Below are 15,411 nucleotides of genomic sequence, written 5' to 3' on the forward strand. Positions count from 1 at the left end.
GCGGGGAGGCTGTAGGGCGGGAAGACGGGACGCGGAGGGCAGAGCCCGGAGGACTCGGGCGCTCGGGGGCACGGATTGTGAGAGAGACTCTGAAGCAAGACATGTCTGCTAAGAGGGATTCAGGGAGAGTGGTAGTGCCTCCAGATTGGGCCGAATTTTCCAAGTGGAAAATTGGGTCATATTTGTTCTAAGTGCCCAGAAAGTCCGCTGACCTCAGTAGGACCTACAGGGACAAGGCTCAGTGCTCCCAGGAAACCCTCTCTCTCCAGTAGCTGCAGCAGGGGCGGAGTTGCTTCCAGAGCCCTCTAAGCAGCAAGCTTCTGGGGACAGCTGTACAGGGACTTGGCCTGCCCCTAGCTTCTTCACCTGAATGGTGAAAGGTGGCCTCTGACCTTGTATGGCTGTGGAGTCACATGAGTGGTCAGAGTCAAGGGCAGTCACCTGGGGGGGGGGGGTGCTCAGTAACCACAGCTCCCCCTACCCACCACCATGGACACTGGCTGGGGTGGCTGTTGGACTGGTGGTCCTCAGCCTGTAACCTCCTAAGGAGAACAGCTGAAACTGAAGGGAGATTCCTGCCCACTCACTGCAGGTTTCAGAGTCATGGTCTACAGGGGTGGCGGGGTGGGTGGTGGAGGGGGTGGGTGTAGGAGCATTGCCTTCCCCCGGGAGGGGCCAAGGCCTCTTGTTGGAGGGGTGGGGAGAAAGCCCAGTCATCCCAACAGGGGTCAGGAGCAGTCTTTGGGACTGGAGTTGCTCGGTGTTGGAGAGGAGCCTCCTGAACAAGGGCTGGGAACAGTGTCTGTTGGCGTTGGTGGGAGGCAATGGTTCATGCTTCCCTGTGCCTATGGAGTTCTCTGCTTTGGGACCCAAATGGCCCAATCAGACTGGAGATTCTAGTGGGATTGGGGCTCAGGGACCTTCAGAGGTGGGACGTACATGCTGGAGGCTAGGTTGGCCAAATGCAAGCAGGATTCCCTGTGCTGAGACACGCAACCTGTGTTCTGGCCAGTTTTAAGGAATGACCCATCATTGCCTTTTTTGTGAACCACCCCTTGCCCCGCCCCTTCCCCTGCCTGGCTTAAATAGGAGAAGAGATCCCATATAAGGAAAAAATCCCCATATAAGGAAAAAAGTAAGGGCCCTTCCCAGGGTCACCACCTCCAGGTCTCTGAGCTGCCAGCAGGTGGAAGGGCAGGTGCTGGGGCATCCTTCCTTCAGCATGGCTGGGTTGGGGCAGGGCCAAGGCAGGGGGTGGGCGGTGCTCAAGGGACAGCTGGAGGGACCAGAGAGCCATGCCCCCACCCACCAGAAGCTGTCTTCCTTGCTTTGTGTTCCTCCATCATGCAGGACTGACCGACTTGGAGGGTTCAAGCAGTCTTCAACAGACATGAGCTGACTTCAGACAGGATCAGCCTGGGGGGCTTGTGGCCAGGTCACTTCAGGGTTAGGGTGGAGGGTCCCTACATGGGAGGGGCGCACTTGGGTCTGGGGGTGCCCTTCCTGGCTGGCACTGGGCACTGCTGTTTCCATTTATGGTGGATTTGCGAGTGTTCTCCAGGCCCTGTTCCAGTGGATAACTATCTCCCCATCGGATGGGGGACCCTGGGAGGGCCAGGGCAGGGATCTCAGAATTGGCTGCTGGGGGGGCCAGACCATGGATAAGCCCCCATATGTTTAAGAGCATAAAACACCCGATGGAGCTAGGCCCCCTCCCCACCTGCAGCTTCTCCTAGGCAGGGGTGGGCCCTACGGGCTCCAGAGAGACAGGTAGGTGGAGAGCAGGTATCACCCAGTGTGTCCAGGCTGGGGACAAGTGTCTCCTGGATCTTCACTGACCCTAACTTGCCACGGCAGCACTTGGGCACCCCAGTGCTGAGCAGGCCCTCTGTGCAGAGCTCCAGCGGGAACGTGTGGTTGAAGCCTGCATCCCAGGCCATAGCACAATGCCATCCCTCCCGGGCCCTAAGTTCTGCTGGTCCCACCTGTGGGCAGCAGGGCCCAAGTCGTGCTGATGGGCTTGCTAATGAGTGCACTGGGGCCTGTGCAGGGAATTACCTGCTCTGAGCGCCAGCACAGGCCAGAGTCTGGACCTTCACACACTCTCTAGACCCTGGGAAAGTAGCGGGGAGGTGGCTCTGGGCAGGAAGTTGGCCTTGGGCATGTCCACATGCCAACAGCCCCCCAGGTTCACTCCTCACTGCCATCCCACACAGCATCCAGGACTCCCAGGCCTGACCTTGGCGGCCCCTGCTCACAAGCTACACTGTGTCCACTCACCATCGGCGTCAGGTTGTTGGCCCCATGGGCCAGCATACCTGGGCTCAAGCCGCTTCAGTGCCCTGCCGGATCGCTGAGGGTGGGATCCTTGGCCTTCCCTGAGCCTCAGGTGGTGCACGTGTCTCTGACTTGCAGGCAGCTAGCTCCATGCGAGGGAGGTGTTAAACGCACGGTTTGCTGCTTCATGGACGCTTGGGCTGGGGAACTGACTTTGTGAACTTTGGGTAGCTCCCACTTCAAATTACATTTGCTCACTTACCCATGGAATCTTTTCACTACGTGCCCTTGATGATGGTGGTACCTGCACTCTCCCCCCAGCCCGACCACCTAGACTGACCTTCCTCATCTTTGAGCCAAACCCTGTGTTGAGCCTGTGCCCTCAGTTGGGGAACCGTGCATGATGTCCTGGGGACATCACCAAGCCCCAGACCTGGGATGCAGCCCCTCAACCCAGCCTGCACTCGGTGTGTCCACCAGGAACACCCATAGCCCCAAAGGCCCTGACACGGCCTCACCCCAGGAGGGCCCCCTGGCTGAGCTCTGCTGGGGGTCCAGACTGGAGGTGCAAGCCTGGGACCTATGGGAGGGGTCAGCTTGAACAGAAGCTCTCCTACGGAGCTCACATGGTCCAGAGCCCCCCAGATACCTTGGAGGGCCAGGCCAGGCCCAGGGCACCCCACCCAGCCCGCAGACCCCATGGAGGAAGAAGCCGGTCTCTGCGTGTATAGATAGCTTTAATCTTCAGTAAGACTGTCCTGGCCTTGCCCTTCAGCATCCAGGCTACCATGGCTCTGCCTGAAGTCTTTGTCCAGGGAAGGCAACAGGGTCACTGTGCACGGCGACGTCTGGGTGTCTGTGTGAAGCCTCTCCCGGCAGCCCCTATGTACAGTTACGGGACCACTGAGTGATGGACAGAGACAGACCCACATCTGTGCCTACCGGGGCAGGGCTGGGCACAGAAAGCAGAGTTCCAGTATTTATTATCATACATATATATATTTTATGTGTATACACAGATAGTTTTCTCTCTTGGAAGTATTAAAAAATTGATCAACCTTCAATCTATAAAAAATACCTACTCTACATGATAGAAAAATCTCTCCTCCAAGTTTACACTGATTTACACCCAAGGCTTTCCCCAAAATGTACAATACGAGGCAACGTCTTAAATCTTAGTGTAGAAGATGGGCCACATGGAGGACGGAGGGACGCAGGGCAACACACACACACACGCGCACGCAGACGCACACACACACATGCCCTCTCACGCACACTTGCACACAGCAGTGGCCCGTCTGTGTGCAGGCCCAGCGGCCCCCGTGGTGGTGCGGTGCCTGGCAGTGGGGGCATAGAGCCAGGCAATGATTTCCTTAACGGAGCCCCCAGGCTGCTGGAAGGGCCCTGTTCTCCGTTCTTAATTGTGTGCTGGGAGAGCCAGCAGAGCTTGGCCACCTGCAAAACCCAGCTTGGGGAAGGGCGGCCACTTCGACTTCCAACTCCCAGGGGAAACGTGCACTCTGCATAGGAAACCGGGACTTTCCCGGGGCAGCTGAGACCTGCCAGGGGAGGGGCTGCTCCAGGAGGCCAGGGGGGCCACCCCAGCTGGGAGGCGGTTTCTCACTAGGACGCTGCCTGCACCTAGAGTCACAAAGGCCAGCAACACCCACCCGGTCCAGAGAGCAGGCTCCGCATGGTGAGACTCTCAAGTCCTGATTTCAGAAGAGAGGCTCCTGCCCCAGCCTCCACGGGAGGGTCTGGCACTGGACCGAAGTGATCCTCTGGACGGGAGTCAGCCCCGGGGAAGCTGGGACCCCCGCAGCTCCTAGCCAGACCCTGACGCGTACCGCCTCGGCTGCCTGTACTCCGCATGCCACCGCGTCTGGCAAGAGGGTCCTGGGGCCGCCCTGCCGTCGGGTGACGGCCTCTGAGCAGACCATGCAAAAACACCTTGGTGGGGACTCACCCTTCCTTCCCTGGTGGGCAGGCAGCAGTGGCGTCTGCCACATGGGAGGGAGCTCCCAGAAGGGTTCACCTGAGCTGGAGACGTCGTCTCTGCATCTCTGCAGAGAGCAGCCCAGCCCCACCCTCTCCGGTGTGGGTCCCAGCCCTGGGCTCCCATTCCTTCTCCCTCTGCAGACCCATCACTGCACCCTGGCCCAACCACTGGTCTCAGGTGCGTGCGTGCTGTGGCCATCTCCTGAGTGTGGGTGGGGTCCTGGGCCCACCAGGCTGGGCCTTCCTGCCTCTATTTGACCTCCAGGATGGATGGGTTGGTCTCCATGATGGCCACGATGATCCGGTCAATGTAATCCTGCAGCCGGAAGTTGATCTCCTCCTGCTTCTGAATCGCATCCATGAGCTGCAGAAAGAGCGGTGTCAGCGCCAGCCTGGTGCACAGACCATGGCACACATGGCCGGGCCAGGCCTCACCTCATCTCGGGAGACGGAGCTGATCTCCGCAGCCAGGGACTCCGAGAAGGACGTGGAGAAGAGGTTCTTGGCACCCTGGATGCTCAGGTTGATGATCTGCCCGTTGAGCTCGTCATTCTGCTCCTTCAGGGTGCGGTTATCCTGGGTGGGAGGCACACCAGCAGCCTCACTCCTGTGGCTGGGACCCCACTGTGGCTGACCTGGCACAGGGACTGGCCAGAGGGGCTTCCAGTGCCCCAGCCCCCCGCATGCTCCCCGCCTCGTGCTGGGCCCAGGAAGTTTCTGCCGCACCTGCTTCAGCCGGCGGACCTCCTGCTCCAGCTCGCTCTCGCGGGTGCGGCTGTTGTACTCCTGCAGGCCCACGCTGCTGCCGCGGCCCCTCCGCTGCTCCGCCTCCAGCTTGAAGAGCTGCAGGTGCTCCAGCTGCTTCCGCAGGTCCTCGATCAGCTGCGGGCAAGTGTGGGTGAGCTGGGTTCCAGGCACCGAGGCAGCAAGTGCCAGCCCTCGGCGTCCTCACCTCTGGCTGCACCCAGCACCCTTCCCAAACAGGAGGACGATGCCACACTTCCCAAACCCCTCCCGCCCAGCAGCCCTGCCCGGCAGGACCCGGTTACCGGCCTCGGGTCTCCGGACACAGAGGGTGCCAGGCTCACCTCCTGAGTTGCCTCCTTGTCCCTCTGGAACTGATGCCTCTCGTGACTCAGCCTGTCCCCCAGCTTCCTCCGGTTCTCCTGCTCATCACTGAGCCGCAGGGACAGCTCTTCGATCTCATCCAGCAACTTCTGCTTCTCCTGCAGCGGGAGGATGTCCTCTGTGGCGTGCCCACCGGCTGCCCCATTCGCACAGCTCTCCTGAGCGCCCTCAGCCCCTTGGGGTCCGTCCTAAAGGCAGCCCCTAAGACACCCCATCATGACCGAGGTGCACACACCTCTGGGGGCACGCTGACCCTGGGCACCGAGTGCACGGGTGGGCCTGGAAAGCTCCTGCTGTGCATGGCTGCAAAGGCCACAGGGACGGTTTCCAAGGGAGGCAGGGCAGGATGGACTGACGCTGGGGCAGGACCACAGTGGCTCTGCAGGAAGTGCTCACAGGAGCCAGAGCCCATGTGGTCCTGGATGTCCTCAGGGTTCATAGCTTCCCAGGGGACTTTGGCAAGGAGGGGAGGAAGGGGGCAGGGGCCTCTCGAGGGAACACCCGCAGGACCAGGCATAGGGGGTCTAGCTGAAGTGGGCCCTGAATTCAACCACACATCCATCTCAGCTGAACCTCTGAACCCAAGGACCCAAGTCTGTGGGGACGCTGGGACGTCAGACAGGGACCAACACCCTCCAACAAAGTGATGGCCAGACCCAAGCTGTCCTTGTCCCTATCCCCGGGGCCTGTGGGCCCAGGGCCGTCCCACTCTAAGAACCTGTCAGTGACAGAGGGCAGAGGGCAGAGGAGCGCCCTGACGTTAGCCGGACCGATGGCGTGCCCACCTGTCTCGGGGCCGGGCCCCACACGCTCAGCACTCCCAGCTGACCGCTCACCTCCTCCAGGCGCTCAATATTAGCCTTCAGACAGGGCGTGCAGGACCTCAGCTCCCCATTCTCCTCGTCTAGCTGCTGCAGCCTGAGACACGAGAACAAGGCTGGGACCTCATGCCCAGGAAATGTGCCTCCCTGAGTCAAGGGAGGCCCCCTGTCCTGACAGCCACCCCGCGAGTCACCCAGGGACCCACAGAGGCTCCCCAGGAGGCCCCAGACCTTATGCATCACTCAAGTACTCTAGGCCCCAACTTTTCGTTAAACTAGGACGGTCATTAAATACACTTTGGGTCTAGGGACACTTGTGGGTTTACACAAAAGCTGCAGACGCAGTGCAGGGTCCCTGTGGGCTCAGGCCCCCTTCCCGCAGGCCATTTACTCATTGCTGTGGTGGCTCTGCCGCCCACACAGCCACACTGGGACACACTAGTTCCCAAACCACCCACTGCACTTGATTTCCCACCGGTGCCCCTTCCCACCCCGGGGCCACACTGCACTGTCGCCACATCTCCTTGGGCCCCTCTGGTCTGTGGCAGTCTGTAGGACCTCCTTGGCTCTTCGTGAGCTTGGTCATTCTGGGCAATTCTCGTCCCATGTTTGCTCCGATGCCCCCACACTGGGTTTGTCTGGTGTTTCTGGGACGAGACGGGTCACAGAGGTGAGGCACCCTTGTCACCAATCGGGTGCCGAATCCACACGACTTGCCTGGGGTCTAGATCATCTGGTGAAGGTGTGTTTCCAGGTGTCTCCTCCTGCCGGTTCCCTTTCCCCTGGAAGCCGGTTCCCTTTCCCCTGGAAGCCGGTCACTGGGCCCGGTCCGTGCCCCAGGGAAGGGAGGACTCCGCTCCAGCCCCGGAGGACATCTCCCCGCATTACTGGGAATCCCTCAATGAGGAAGGCTCTTGTCTGCTCCTCACGTCTTCACCAGGGCTCACGTCGAGTGGGGCTCCGGGTTATGGTCCGGTAGTAGCATTAGTGTGTTACTTAAAGTGGTACAGCTTTGACCTCTGGGAGCCCTAGTCAGCTGCCCCATCACCGTGCGCAGATCCATGCTTCTCTGAGCACCTCCCTACTTTCTGACACGATGAGAAGTCCCGCTGGCCTCACTCCCATCCCAGCCACAGACTTAGCCCCTTCTCCAAGGAGCCTCTTCTCCGCTCCACAGTCCTCTCCATCCTGCTGCCTTCCATGGCCGTCTGCACTGCACACCGTCTTCTTGGGCACCGCACTAGACTGGGGCCACACCAGAGAGGCCCTTATGCTGGGCTGACCTCAGGGCGCTGACCCATCCCACCACCCCCACCCCCATGTAACTGTAGGAGGCTGACCGGATCCAGCCACACAGAGCAGGCAGCAGGTCTGCTCAGAAGCAGTGACATGGAGTCCTGCCCCATCCCCCAAGGGCTTCACAACACTTGGTATACCTCGCTTCCCACCAAGCTGCTGCCCTGCTCAGAATCCCAGGGAAGAGGCTACCCGCACGCACAGACGAGGAACACACAGCCACGCTGTGCTGAGGCCCAGGAAAGAAGGTCCCCCAGCTGCCCGGGCCTGGCTGTGTCTGCTGGCGAGGAGGCCTCGCGTCTGGATGGCGGGCGCAGCCTGGAGGCCTGCTCTTGGAAAGGCCTCACAGGACTCCTCTTCCACCCAGTCAGCCGCACCCCTGGCCGAGGTGCTGGAGAGGACCACAGGCCACAAGCCCTGGAGTCCTCCCAGTTCTCAAAGTGGCTCTGGCTCAGTGACCAAAACCCCTCACGGCCCTCAGGGAGGCGGTCTGACCAACCACTCTTCACTGGGAGCCGTCTGGGCCCCGTCCCATGACAGGAGGAAGCCTGGGGGGCGGGGGAGGGCGGCGACCTGCGTTGGGGCAGCTGGTGGTCTCTCGCTCTCCCTGTGTGCTCCCCGCAGGGCATGCTCCCCCAGCTTCTCTTCCCCGCTTCTCCAGACTCTTGAAGGCTCCCACCTCCAGATAAGCAGAAGGGGACCCCACCAGCCTCAAAAAGGATGAAGGACAGACTCCACAGGACACCGGGTAGGGTCTGTCCGCAAATTCTGAGCCTGAGTGTGGTTCACAGCTTTCCTCGCGTGGCTCCTCCCTGGCCTCTGCAGTTTACTCCCTCCCCGGGCGGCAGCCCACCTGGCCTGTAGGCTCTCCACCTCGATGCTCCGCTCTCGCTCCATCTTGCACACAAGCTCCCGGTGCCGCCGCGCCTCCTCCAGCGCCACCTCACAGGCTCGCAGCTCCTGCTCCTTCAGCTGCTCCTCGAGGGCATTGGCTCTGTGAAGGCAAGGGGCGAAGGTAAGAGGCCTTCTGCTCCCTGCACCAGGGCCCCCCTGCAGGAGGGACAGCAGAGATTCCCCCACAGGTCTGGCCAAGGGCGGTTCTGAAGCAGAGGACGTGCCCGCCAAGACAGCCTCTGCTTCCCACACCTGTACCCAGGGCCTCAGAACCAGTCTCTGTCGCTTTTGGGCAGTGCATCCCCCATCCCAGCGTGCGGGCAGGAGCATTCCCAGTGGCACAAGCCCACCAGGTGCTACCAGTCCCGGGAGGAGCCCTCACTGACCCTGCGGGTGGCACACCCAGGTTGCCCATGGCAGAGGCAAGGGGATGGGTTAGTGAGGACACGAGGACAAAGGGAATGTTCTTGTGGGGGCCCTGACCCCGGTGCCTACCAGATCCCCACGGGCAGCCACAGGACACAGGGACTGACCACCCCAAAGAGAAGGGCTCCAGTCCCTGCCCACAGAGCCCACACCTCCATGCACACAGGGCTTCTCAACCTCTTTCTGGTGCCTCACACCTAAGAGTGAACAGAGTGCCAGAGATCACAGACTCCATACAAAAGGTGTCGACACAAAAGCAGCCAAAACCATCAGAGAAAACACACCTCACACAGGAGAAAGCCCTATAATTCACACCTCAGAGTGTGTGACCTGCCCCACAGGGAACAGGAGCAGAACATCTGAAGTCAGAAAAAATTCAGTAAGAGAGGGCGCCTGGGGGCTCAGCTGTCGGGCGCTTGCCTTCAAGTCAGGTCATGACCCCAGGGTCCTGGGATCGAGCCCTGCATCGGGCTCCCTGCTCACTGGAGTCTGCTTCTCCCTCTCCCATTCCCCCTGCTTGTGTTCCCCCTCTCGCTGTGTATCTCTGTGTCAGATCAGTGAGTGAAATCTTTGGGAGAAAAAAAATCTGCAAAGTGGAGAAAAGAGACAAAAGCAAACACACATTTAAATAAATAAATAAGGAAATTCAGAGTGTTGAAAGAGAAGACCAAGGATATCACATTTTTCAAAAGAGGAAAATGGGGACACCTGGCAGACTCAGTCAGTTAAGCTGCTGCCTTCAGCTCAGGTCCTGATCCCAGGCTCTTGGGCTCGAGCCCCGCATCAGCCCCACGTCGGGCTCCTTGCTCAGCAGAGAGCCTGCTTCTCTCTCTGCCTCTGTCTGCCCCCCTGTCTGCTTGCGCGCGCTCTGACAGATAAATAAATAAAATTTAAGAAAAAAAATAAAAAAAAAAAAGAGGAAAATCGGTGCCTGGGCAGCTTAGTCAGTTCAGCATCCAACCCTTGAGCTAAGCCCAGGTAGTGAGATCAAGCCCTATGTTGGGCTCCACACTGGGTGTGGAACCTGCTTAAAAAGAGGGAAACGGCAGAATTAGAGAACAGGAAAATAAAGAAAATGAGAAGAAACTTCCATAAGGTCTAACACATTTGATGAACAGATGTTCGGAGAGATAAGGAGATAGAACAAAACGTACAAAGAAATAATTCTGAAGACCTTCCTGAAGCTGCGGGGTATCTCAGAGATTTAAAGGTTGGAATCCTGTGCCATCACAGGAAATGGGGGGCCTTCCCAGCGTCCCAGGTGAGAGCCCAGACCCCACAGAGGGCACTGGCGCCCACCTGCCAACTTCCTGCTGTGGCTGCAGACGCAGCCCCACCCTCCGTGGGTGACACACTGCAGACACATGCGGACTGGCAGAGACCGCTCCTCTGTGCCCTCCCCAAGGAACCGGCCGGGGATGCCCTCCGCAGACAACGAGCGAGCCAGAGAAGAGGAAAACACAGGATCCAGAAAGCAAGAAGCCAAGCACGGGGGGGGGGGGGGGGGGGGGCGCCTGGGGGCCCAGCTGGTTAGGCGTCGGACCCTGGGATGCGGCTCCATCGTGAGCTCAGGGTCCTGGGATGGAGCCCCACATCGGGCTCTGCAGTCGGTGAGGAGCCGCCTTGACCATTCTCTCTCGGCCGCACCCCTGCTCATGCACACTCGGGCTCTCTCCCTCCCTCCAAAATCAGTCATGTTAAAACAATCAGATGAACAAACCGCAAGCCTGAGAACCCGTGTGGGACCGCTGGGATGCCGGTAAAGGGGCAGCAGCCATGCAGCAGGCTAGAGACACTGTTGAACATGAGGAACCCTCAAGAAGCAGCAGAAACATGTTTTTAGGAGAGCTCAGGAAACAGCCCAAGAAACACCCATAGGCTTGGACACGGCAGGCCATCGGGCAAAGGCCGTGGACTTTCCACTCCATACATAGGTAACTGGTAGGGCCGTCAGATCAGACGGAACCTCACCAGACAGCCTGGCCCAGCCAGGTTTCCCTGGACACGGACAGGCAGGGGGACAAACATCCCTGAAGCCCCTCCGCGAGCACGCCGGGCCCACCCTCAGCTGGGCAGGAGGACCACGTGGGCCGGCCCTGCTGGGGGAGCCTGGGCGGGGTGCAGGGTCCAGCCCAGGCTCTTGGCTGCACAGAGGACCTGCTGCAACTGTGCTAGTGGCGTGCGGGGGGCACCTGGTGGAACGAACCACTCGAACCCCCAGCCTCTGAAGAGCAGACTGCCGGCCTGACACCAGAGCGAGGTCAGGGAAGCACGTGCCATCCAGGATAAAGCGTCACGGCAGGAGTCAAGTGAGCCATGGGGCCTGTGACCAGCCCTGCTGCCCGGGTCAGGGGCAAGCCTGCGGAGGCTGCAACGGGAAGGGCCCTTGCCTGGAGTCATGGAGCGCAGCACTGATCCTCCTTCACGCCCCTGGGGCCGCCCCACCCTCCGTCATATGCCCGCACACCCAGCTGCATGCCCACACAGCCCAGAGAGCGGCAACTCCCGAGCCAAGCCCCTGTGCCACCTGGCAACATGCTGCCTTCAGCTGGGTATGTGTGGCACAAGCCGGTCTGTGACACGGAAAAGTGGGGGGGGGGGGGTAGGTCATGCCTCTCCCTCAGTGACGCACTGCCCTCCTCAGCATGGGGCCCAACTGGGCCAGGCTGTGTGTCCTGTCGCTCGGCAGCTACTACTGTACTTCCACCTCTGCTGCCAAGAGCCTGCAAGGACCCGCATGCTTCCAGGGTCAGGCCCACACCCAGGGGCAGGGGGCTCTGGAGGCCCCACCCTTGCTGTCCCCACCTGTTGGCTCTGACAGCGGGCGTGGTGGCGCTCAGGACACAGTAGAGGGAAAGGGGAGGACGCCCATGCCTCAAACACAGCCATCAGCATGGAGCAACAAGCCCATCTCTGGCACGTCAGAGTCACGATGGGTTCTCAGGATCGGGGACAAGAGCTGGGGCCCACATCAGAGGGTCCCAGTCCCCCCTCCCCAGGCGGCCTATGCCAACTAGGAGACCGGCCTCTACCATGTGCTCGGTGCGGGTGGTGTGGCTGCCGGCCTCGCCGGGCCTGAGAGCTGAGGAGGCGCCTCCCCTTGCTCTTTCCTCTGCGGCCTGAGGAGACTTGGAGGTGCCCTGAGCTGGCTCCCAGCAGCCAGCGGAGGGACAGCTCCAGATGGGAGCTGCACCTGTGGCAGCAGAGACCCTGCTCTGGGAGGTGCAGAGGGCCACGAGGGCCAGGCTGTCACACGGACAGATGACCACGACCACAGAGACCCTCCTGCCTCACCTGTGCACAAGCTGGAGGTTCTCCTGCCTCAGCCGGCTGTGCTGCTCCCCATTGGCAGCTGTGTCCTTCTCCAGCTCCGATACCCGCTTCTCCAGGAAGACAACCTTGGGAGTGACACAGTGGCCTCAGAGTCCAGAGGCAAGATAGCCTGCATTCCCAGCCCACTGTTTAGACGGCAGTGTCCACTAGGCCAGAGCTGGGTCCACCTTGTTCAAGGAGGAGGTGGGCATGGGTGTGGGGTGGGAACAGAAGGTGAGCATGGGGAGGATGAGAGGGAGAGAGCACGGGGGGAACGGGACGGAGTGAGCACGGGGGGATGGGAGGAGGTGGGGTGTACTCCCACCCCTTCTCATCTCCTGCTGAGCAGGCCCTCGGGAAGCTTGAGGTTGCTTCCACAGCGAAGTCGCCCTGCCCCAAGGAACGCACCCCACACAGCCTCTCTGGGAACTGCGAGTCCATAGTAGTCTGGCTCTGTGATTACCACCTGAAACCCTAAGAGCCTGCCTCCAGGGGCCAGGTGAAGGGTGCCTCTGAGCATCAGTGCACCTGGATGGGCCCACAGACAAATAAAGGCGACATCTGACCTCTCAGCTCCCTCTCACACACAGCAGGAAATGTCCCCTTCCACCCTGGCCACTGGACAATGCCAGGACTGGCGGAGGAGCTAGTCACCCCTGATGGCACCACCACTGCCCCTCAGCCAAGCCATCACCCCATGTGGTCTGTACCCTGACACGGCAGCCCCCCAAGTGCCCCGAGACCTGGCTGTTCTCAGTAGGGGCCCTCCCTCCAGCCTGTACCCTAGGGCCCACCTTATCTGCAATGTCCTCCTCCATGCACTCCACTGGGTCCGGGGCGGGGTCCTGCAGGGTGTCCATGGTCAGGGCCGCTGACTGGTGCAGGTTCCTGAAGAGAAGAAAGAAGAGGCCAGTCCAAAGAAGGACTTCCAGCAGAGCGCCGAGAGGCACGATCACGAGTTCTGGAAACATGGGGATTTCCAGGCCCATCTGAGAACCAGAACCCACAGCGCGGGCCTAGGTCTCTGCAGGCAGGGTCCTGGCAGGACGCTGCTGCCCAAGGGTCAGAAAGAGTCCCCGCTGCTCTCTGGAACCCGACCTCTCAGCCTCCTTCCCTGGCAACAAATGGGTGAAGGTACTTTGTCCTCAGTAATAAAAAATGACTTCATTCCCCTGTGATAGGAAATCATCTCCTCTTCTGCCATGGGCCCGTGCAACATTACTTCAGGATCCTGACTTCCAGATGCAGCGTCATCCACATGTTCAAACTTACTCCTCGTGGCAGGGACAGGGAGAGACCAGGGTCTCACCCAGGGTTTCTCAGGGGTCAAGCCTGGGAAGGTGCACAGACCCAACTGTCCTCTGCGGCAATAGGTCCAAGGGCCTAGCACCACAGGCCACAGGGCCCCTATCCCCCTGAGCCACATCAGGAGCTCCCATGGGCCTGTGAAAACCCCCTCGATGCCCTCAGAACTCCTGCCTTGGCTCCTCAGCCCCTGGCCCCCTAGCAGGTGGTCAGCAAACACATGTGTGCAGTCCCTCTAAGTCTTATTGGTGGACACTCTAGCAGCTCTCACCCAGCTGCACTTAAAGCTCTCAGCACTGGCCCAGAGTACCAGCAGCGTGTCCCCCTGTGGCGACCAAGGCTCCAAACTGAGCAGCCTGATGTTCAGAGCTGTGTGTCTTTGACACAGCCGCTCCTCCTCCCTGAGCCCTACTTTCCCACGAGACTGGGGGTCACAAACTAGGATGAGGAGTCAACGAGATTTTACAAAGAAACAGCTCCTGTGAAAGATGTAACGCAGAGTAAGAATTCAGTAAAACACTATTAAAATTACACAGAAGATGTCCATCACATAAAATTGTTATTAAATGTATGAAGTTCTGTTTTCTTTTTGGTATTGACTGAGCTTGTACATTCCTCAAATTTCTTCCAGAAATGTTCAAAGGGGAAAAAAAGGCAGCTGTCTTTATCCCTGAATATGTCCTGGGTGGACTGAACCCAAAGAGTCATCCTGTTTCTGTCCAGTTGCTGTTTCAAACGCCCATGATTTTGGCCCCACCAAGAGCTCCTAACATAAGTGCTGGGGCACCAGAGACCACCCTGCAGAGGAGCCACAGTCTGACCCGTCACCCCATCCTGAGCTTCCAGAAGCTCACGGCCTCCCAAGGGCTGGACACGGGACAGGAAGGGGGCAGCTAGCATGTGGCCACTTCGGGCACTGCTGAGGGGGAGCGCCTCTTTCACATCAACCCACCCTCCCTCAGGAGACCCAGCAGGAGAAGGTGCCATGGGAGACGTCTGACGCACCAAGAATGCCCTCTGCCCTGTGGCAGTCCCACTGGCACTGCCCTTACCCCGCCTGGCCTGAGGCCAGCTCTGTGCGGCTGCCTCCAGGTCCTCACACGCAGGCTGACCCCACAGCCACGCCCATGTGCGGTAAGCACACAGCCAGGTCACGGAGGCCAGAGCCGGTGGTTCCAAACCCCACGGTCCTATGACAGGGCTGTGTACAAAGGCCTGAGTCACCGTGAAGAGTAAAGTACCACGTATTTTGAGTTTACTTAGAATTCTAGTGCCAGTTTTAAGTGCAACATGGCAGCAGATCACAACCATGTGTGTGTGTGCACGTGCGTGTGTGCGTACAGTCTGGAGAACAGGCTGTGTGTGAACCGTAACTACAGACACCTACAGACCGGGCTTTCTCACGCCAAAGTGTCTCTGCGAAGGGGAGCTCACATTCTCAGAGGCTGTTTCCAAGCAGCGGGCAGACGCACCCCAACAGCTGAGGCAGCACGGCCCCGGGGCCACAGGGCCCGGCCACAACCTCGATGTGGGAGGATGGGCGGAGGTTCTTACCTTCCCTCATCTCAGCCCCTTTAGCGTCTGTGGGGTGAAACACGGATAGGGGGAGGAGGCAAGCAATGCCAAACGTGTAATCCCTGTGGGGTCTGGAACAAACATCATGTTCCCTGGAGTCTGATGCCCTATACAAGGGGGCTGGTGAGAACGAGTGCAGAGGAGGGTGGGTGACCTTCACTTCTGCTGGGTCCTAAGCCCCTAGGACTACAGAGATCAGCAGGAGGCTCACACGCCACACACAAGAGAGGAGGTGTAGGGAAGGGGCAGGAGGGCTGCAGCCGCCACCTGAGACCGCACTGGAGGGTTCGAGACCACAGCTCACAGAGGGGGGCCCACAGACGGCACACACACCCACCCATAGCCCAGCACGGAACCCCAAAGGCCGACAGCCAGGCCT

At 59.9% G+C, this 15,411-nt stretch overlaps 1 protein-coding gene across 4 annotated transcripts in view; it reads right to left on the reverse strand.

Annotated features, from left to right (window-relative positions):
* Positions 1-2,995: 2,995 nt before the first annotated feature.
* RAB11FIP3 (RAB11 family interacting protein 3) overlaps positions 2,996-15,411 on the reverse strand; it is a 76,780-nt gene continuing 64,364 nt past the window's right edge. For 3 of the 4 annotated variants that reach the window (XM_059154058.1, XM_059154057.1, XM_059154056.1), the window contains 8 exons: positions 12,947-13,040; positions 12,135-12,238; positions 8,374-8,514; positions 6,240-6,321; positions 5,364-5,501; positions 5,002-5,157; positions 4,711-4,851; positions 3,244-4,639 (listed from right to left, as the gene is read on the reverse strand). In XM_059154058.1, coding sequence (XP_059010041.1) covers positions 4,526-4,639; positions 4,711-4,851; positions 5,002-5,157; positions 5,364-5,501; positions 6,240-6,321; positions 8,374-8,514; positions 12,135-12,238; positions 12,947-13,040 — 970 coding nt within the window. In that variant the 3' untranslated portion in view covers positions 3,244-4,525. Of the gene's footprint in view, positions 4,640-4,710; positions 4,852-5,001; positions 5,158-5,363; positions 5,502-6,239; positions 6,322-8,373; positions 8,515-12,134; positions 12,239-12,946; positions 13,041-15,411 lie in introns of all 4 variants that reach the window. The other variant, XM_059154055.1, reaches the window with a different exon arrangement.

The sequence above is a fragment of the Mustela lutreola genome, chromosome 17 (genome assembly GCF_030435805.1).
Source record: "Mustela lutreola isolate mMusLut2 chromosome 17, mMusLut2.pri, whole genome shotgun sequence".
Lineage (NCBI taxonomy): Eukaryota > Metazoa > Chordata > Mammalia > Carnivora > Mustelidae > Mustela > Mustela lutreola.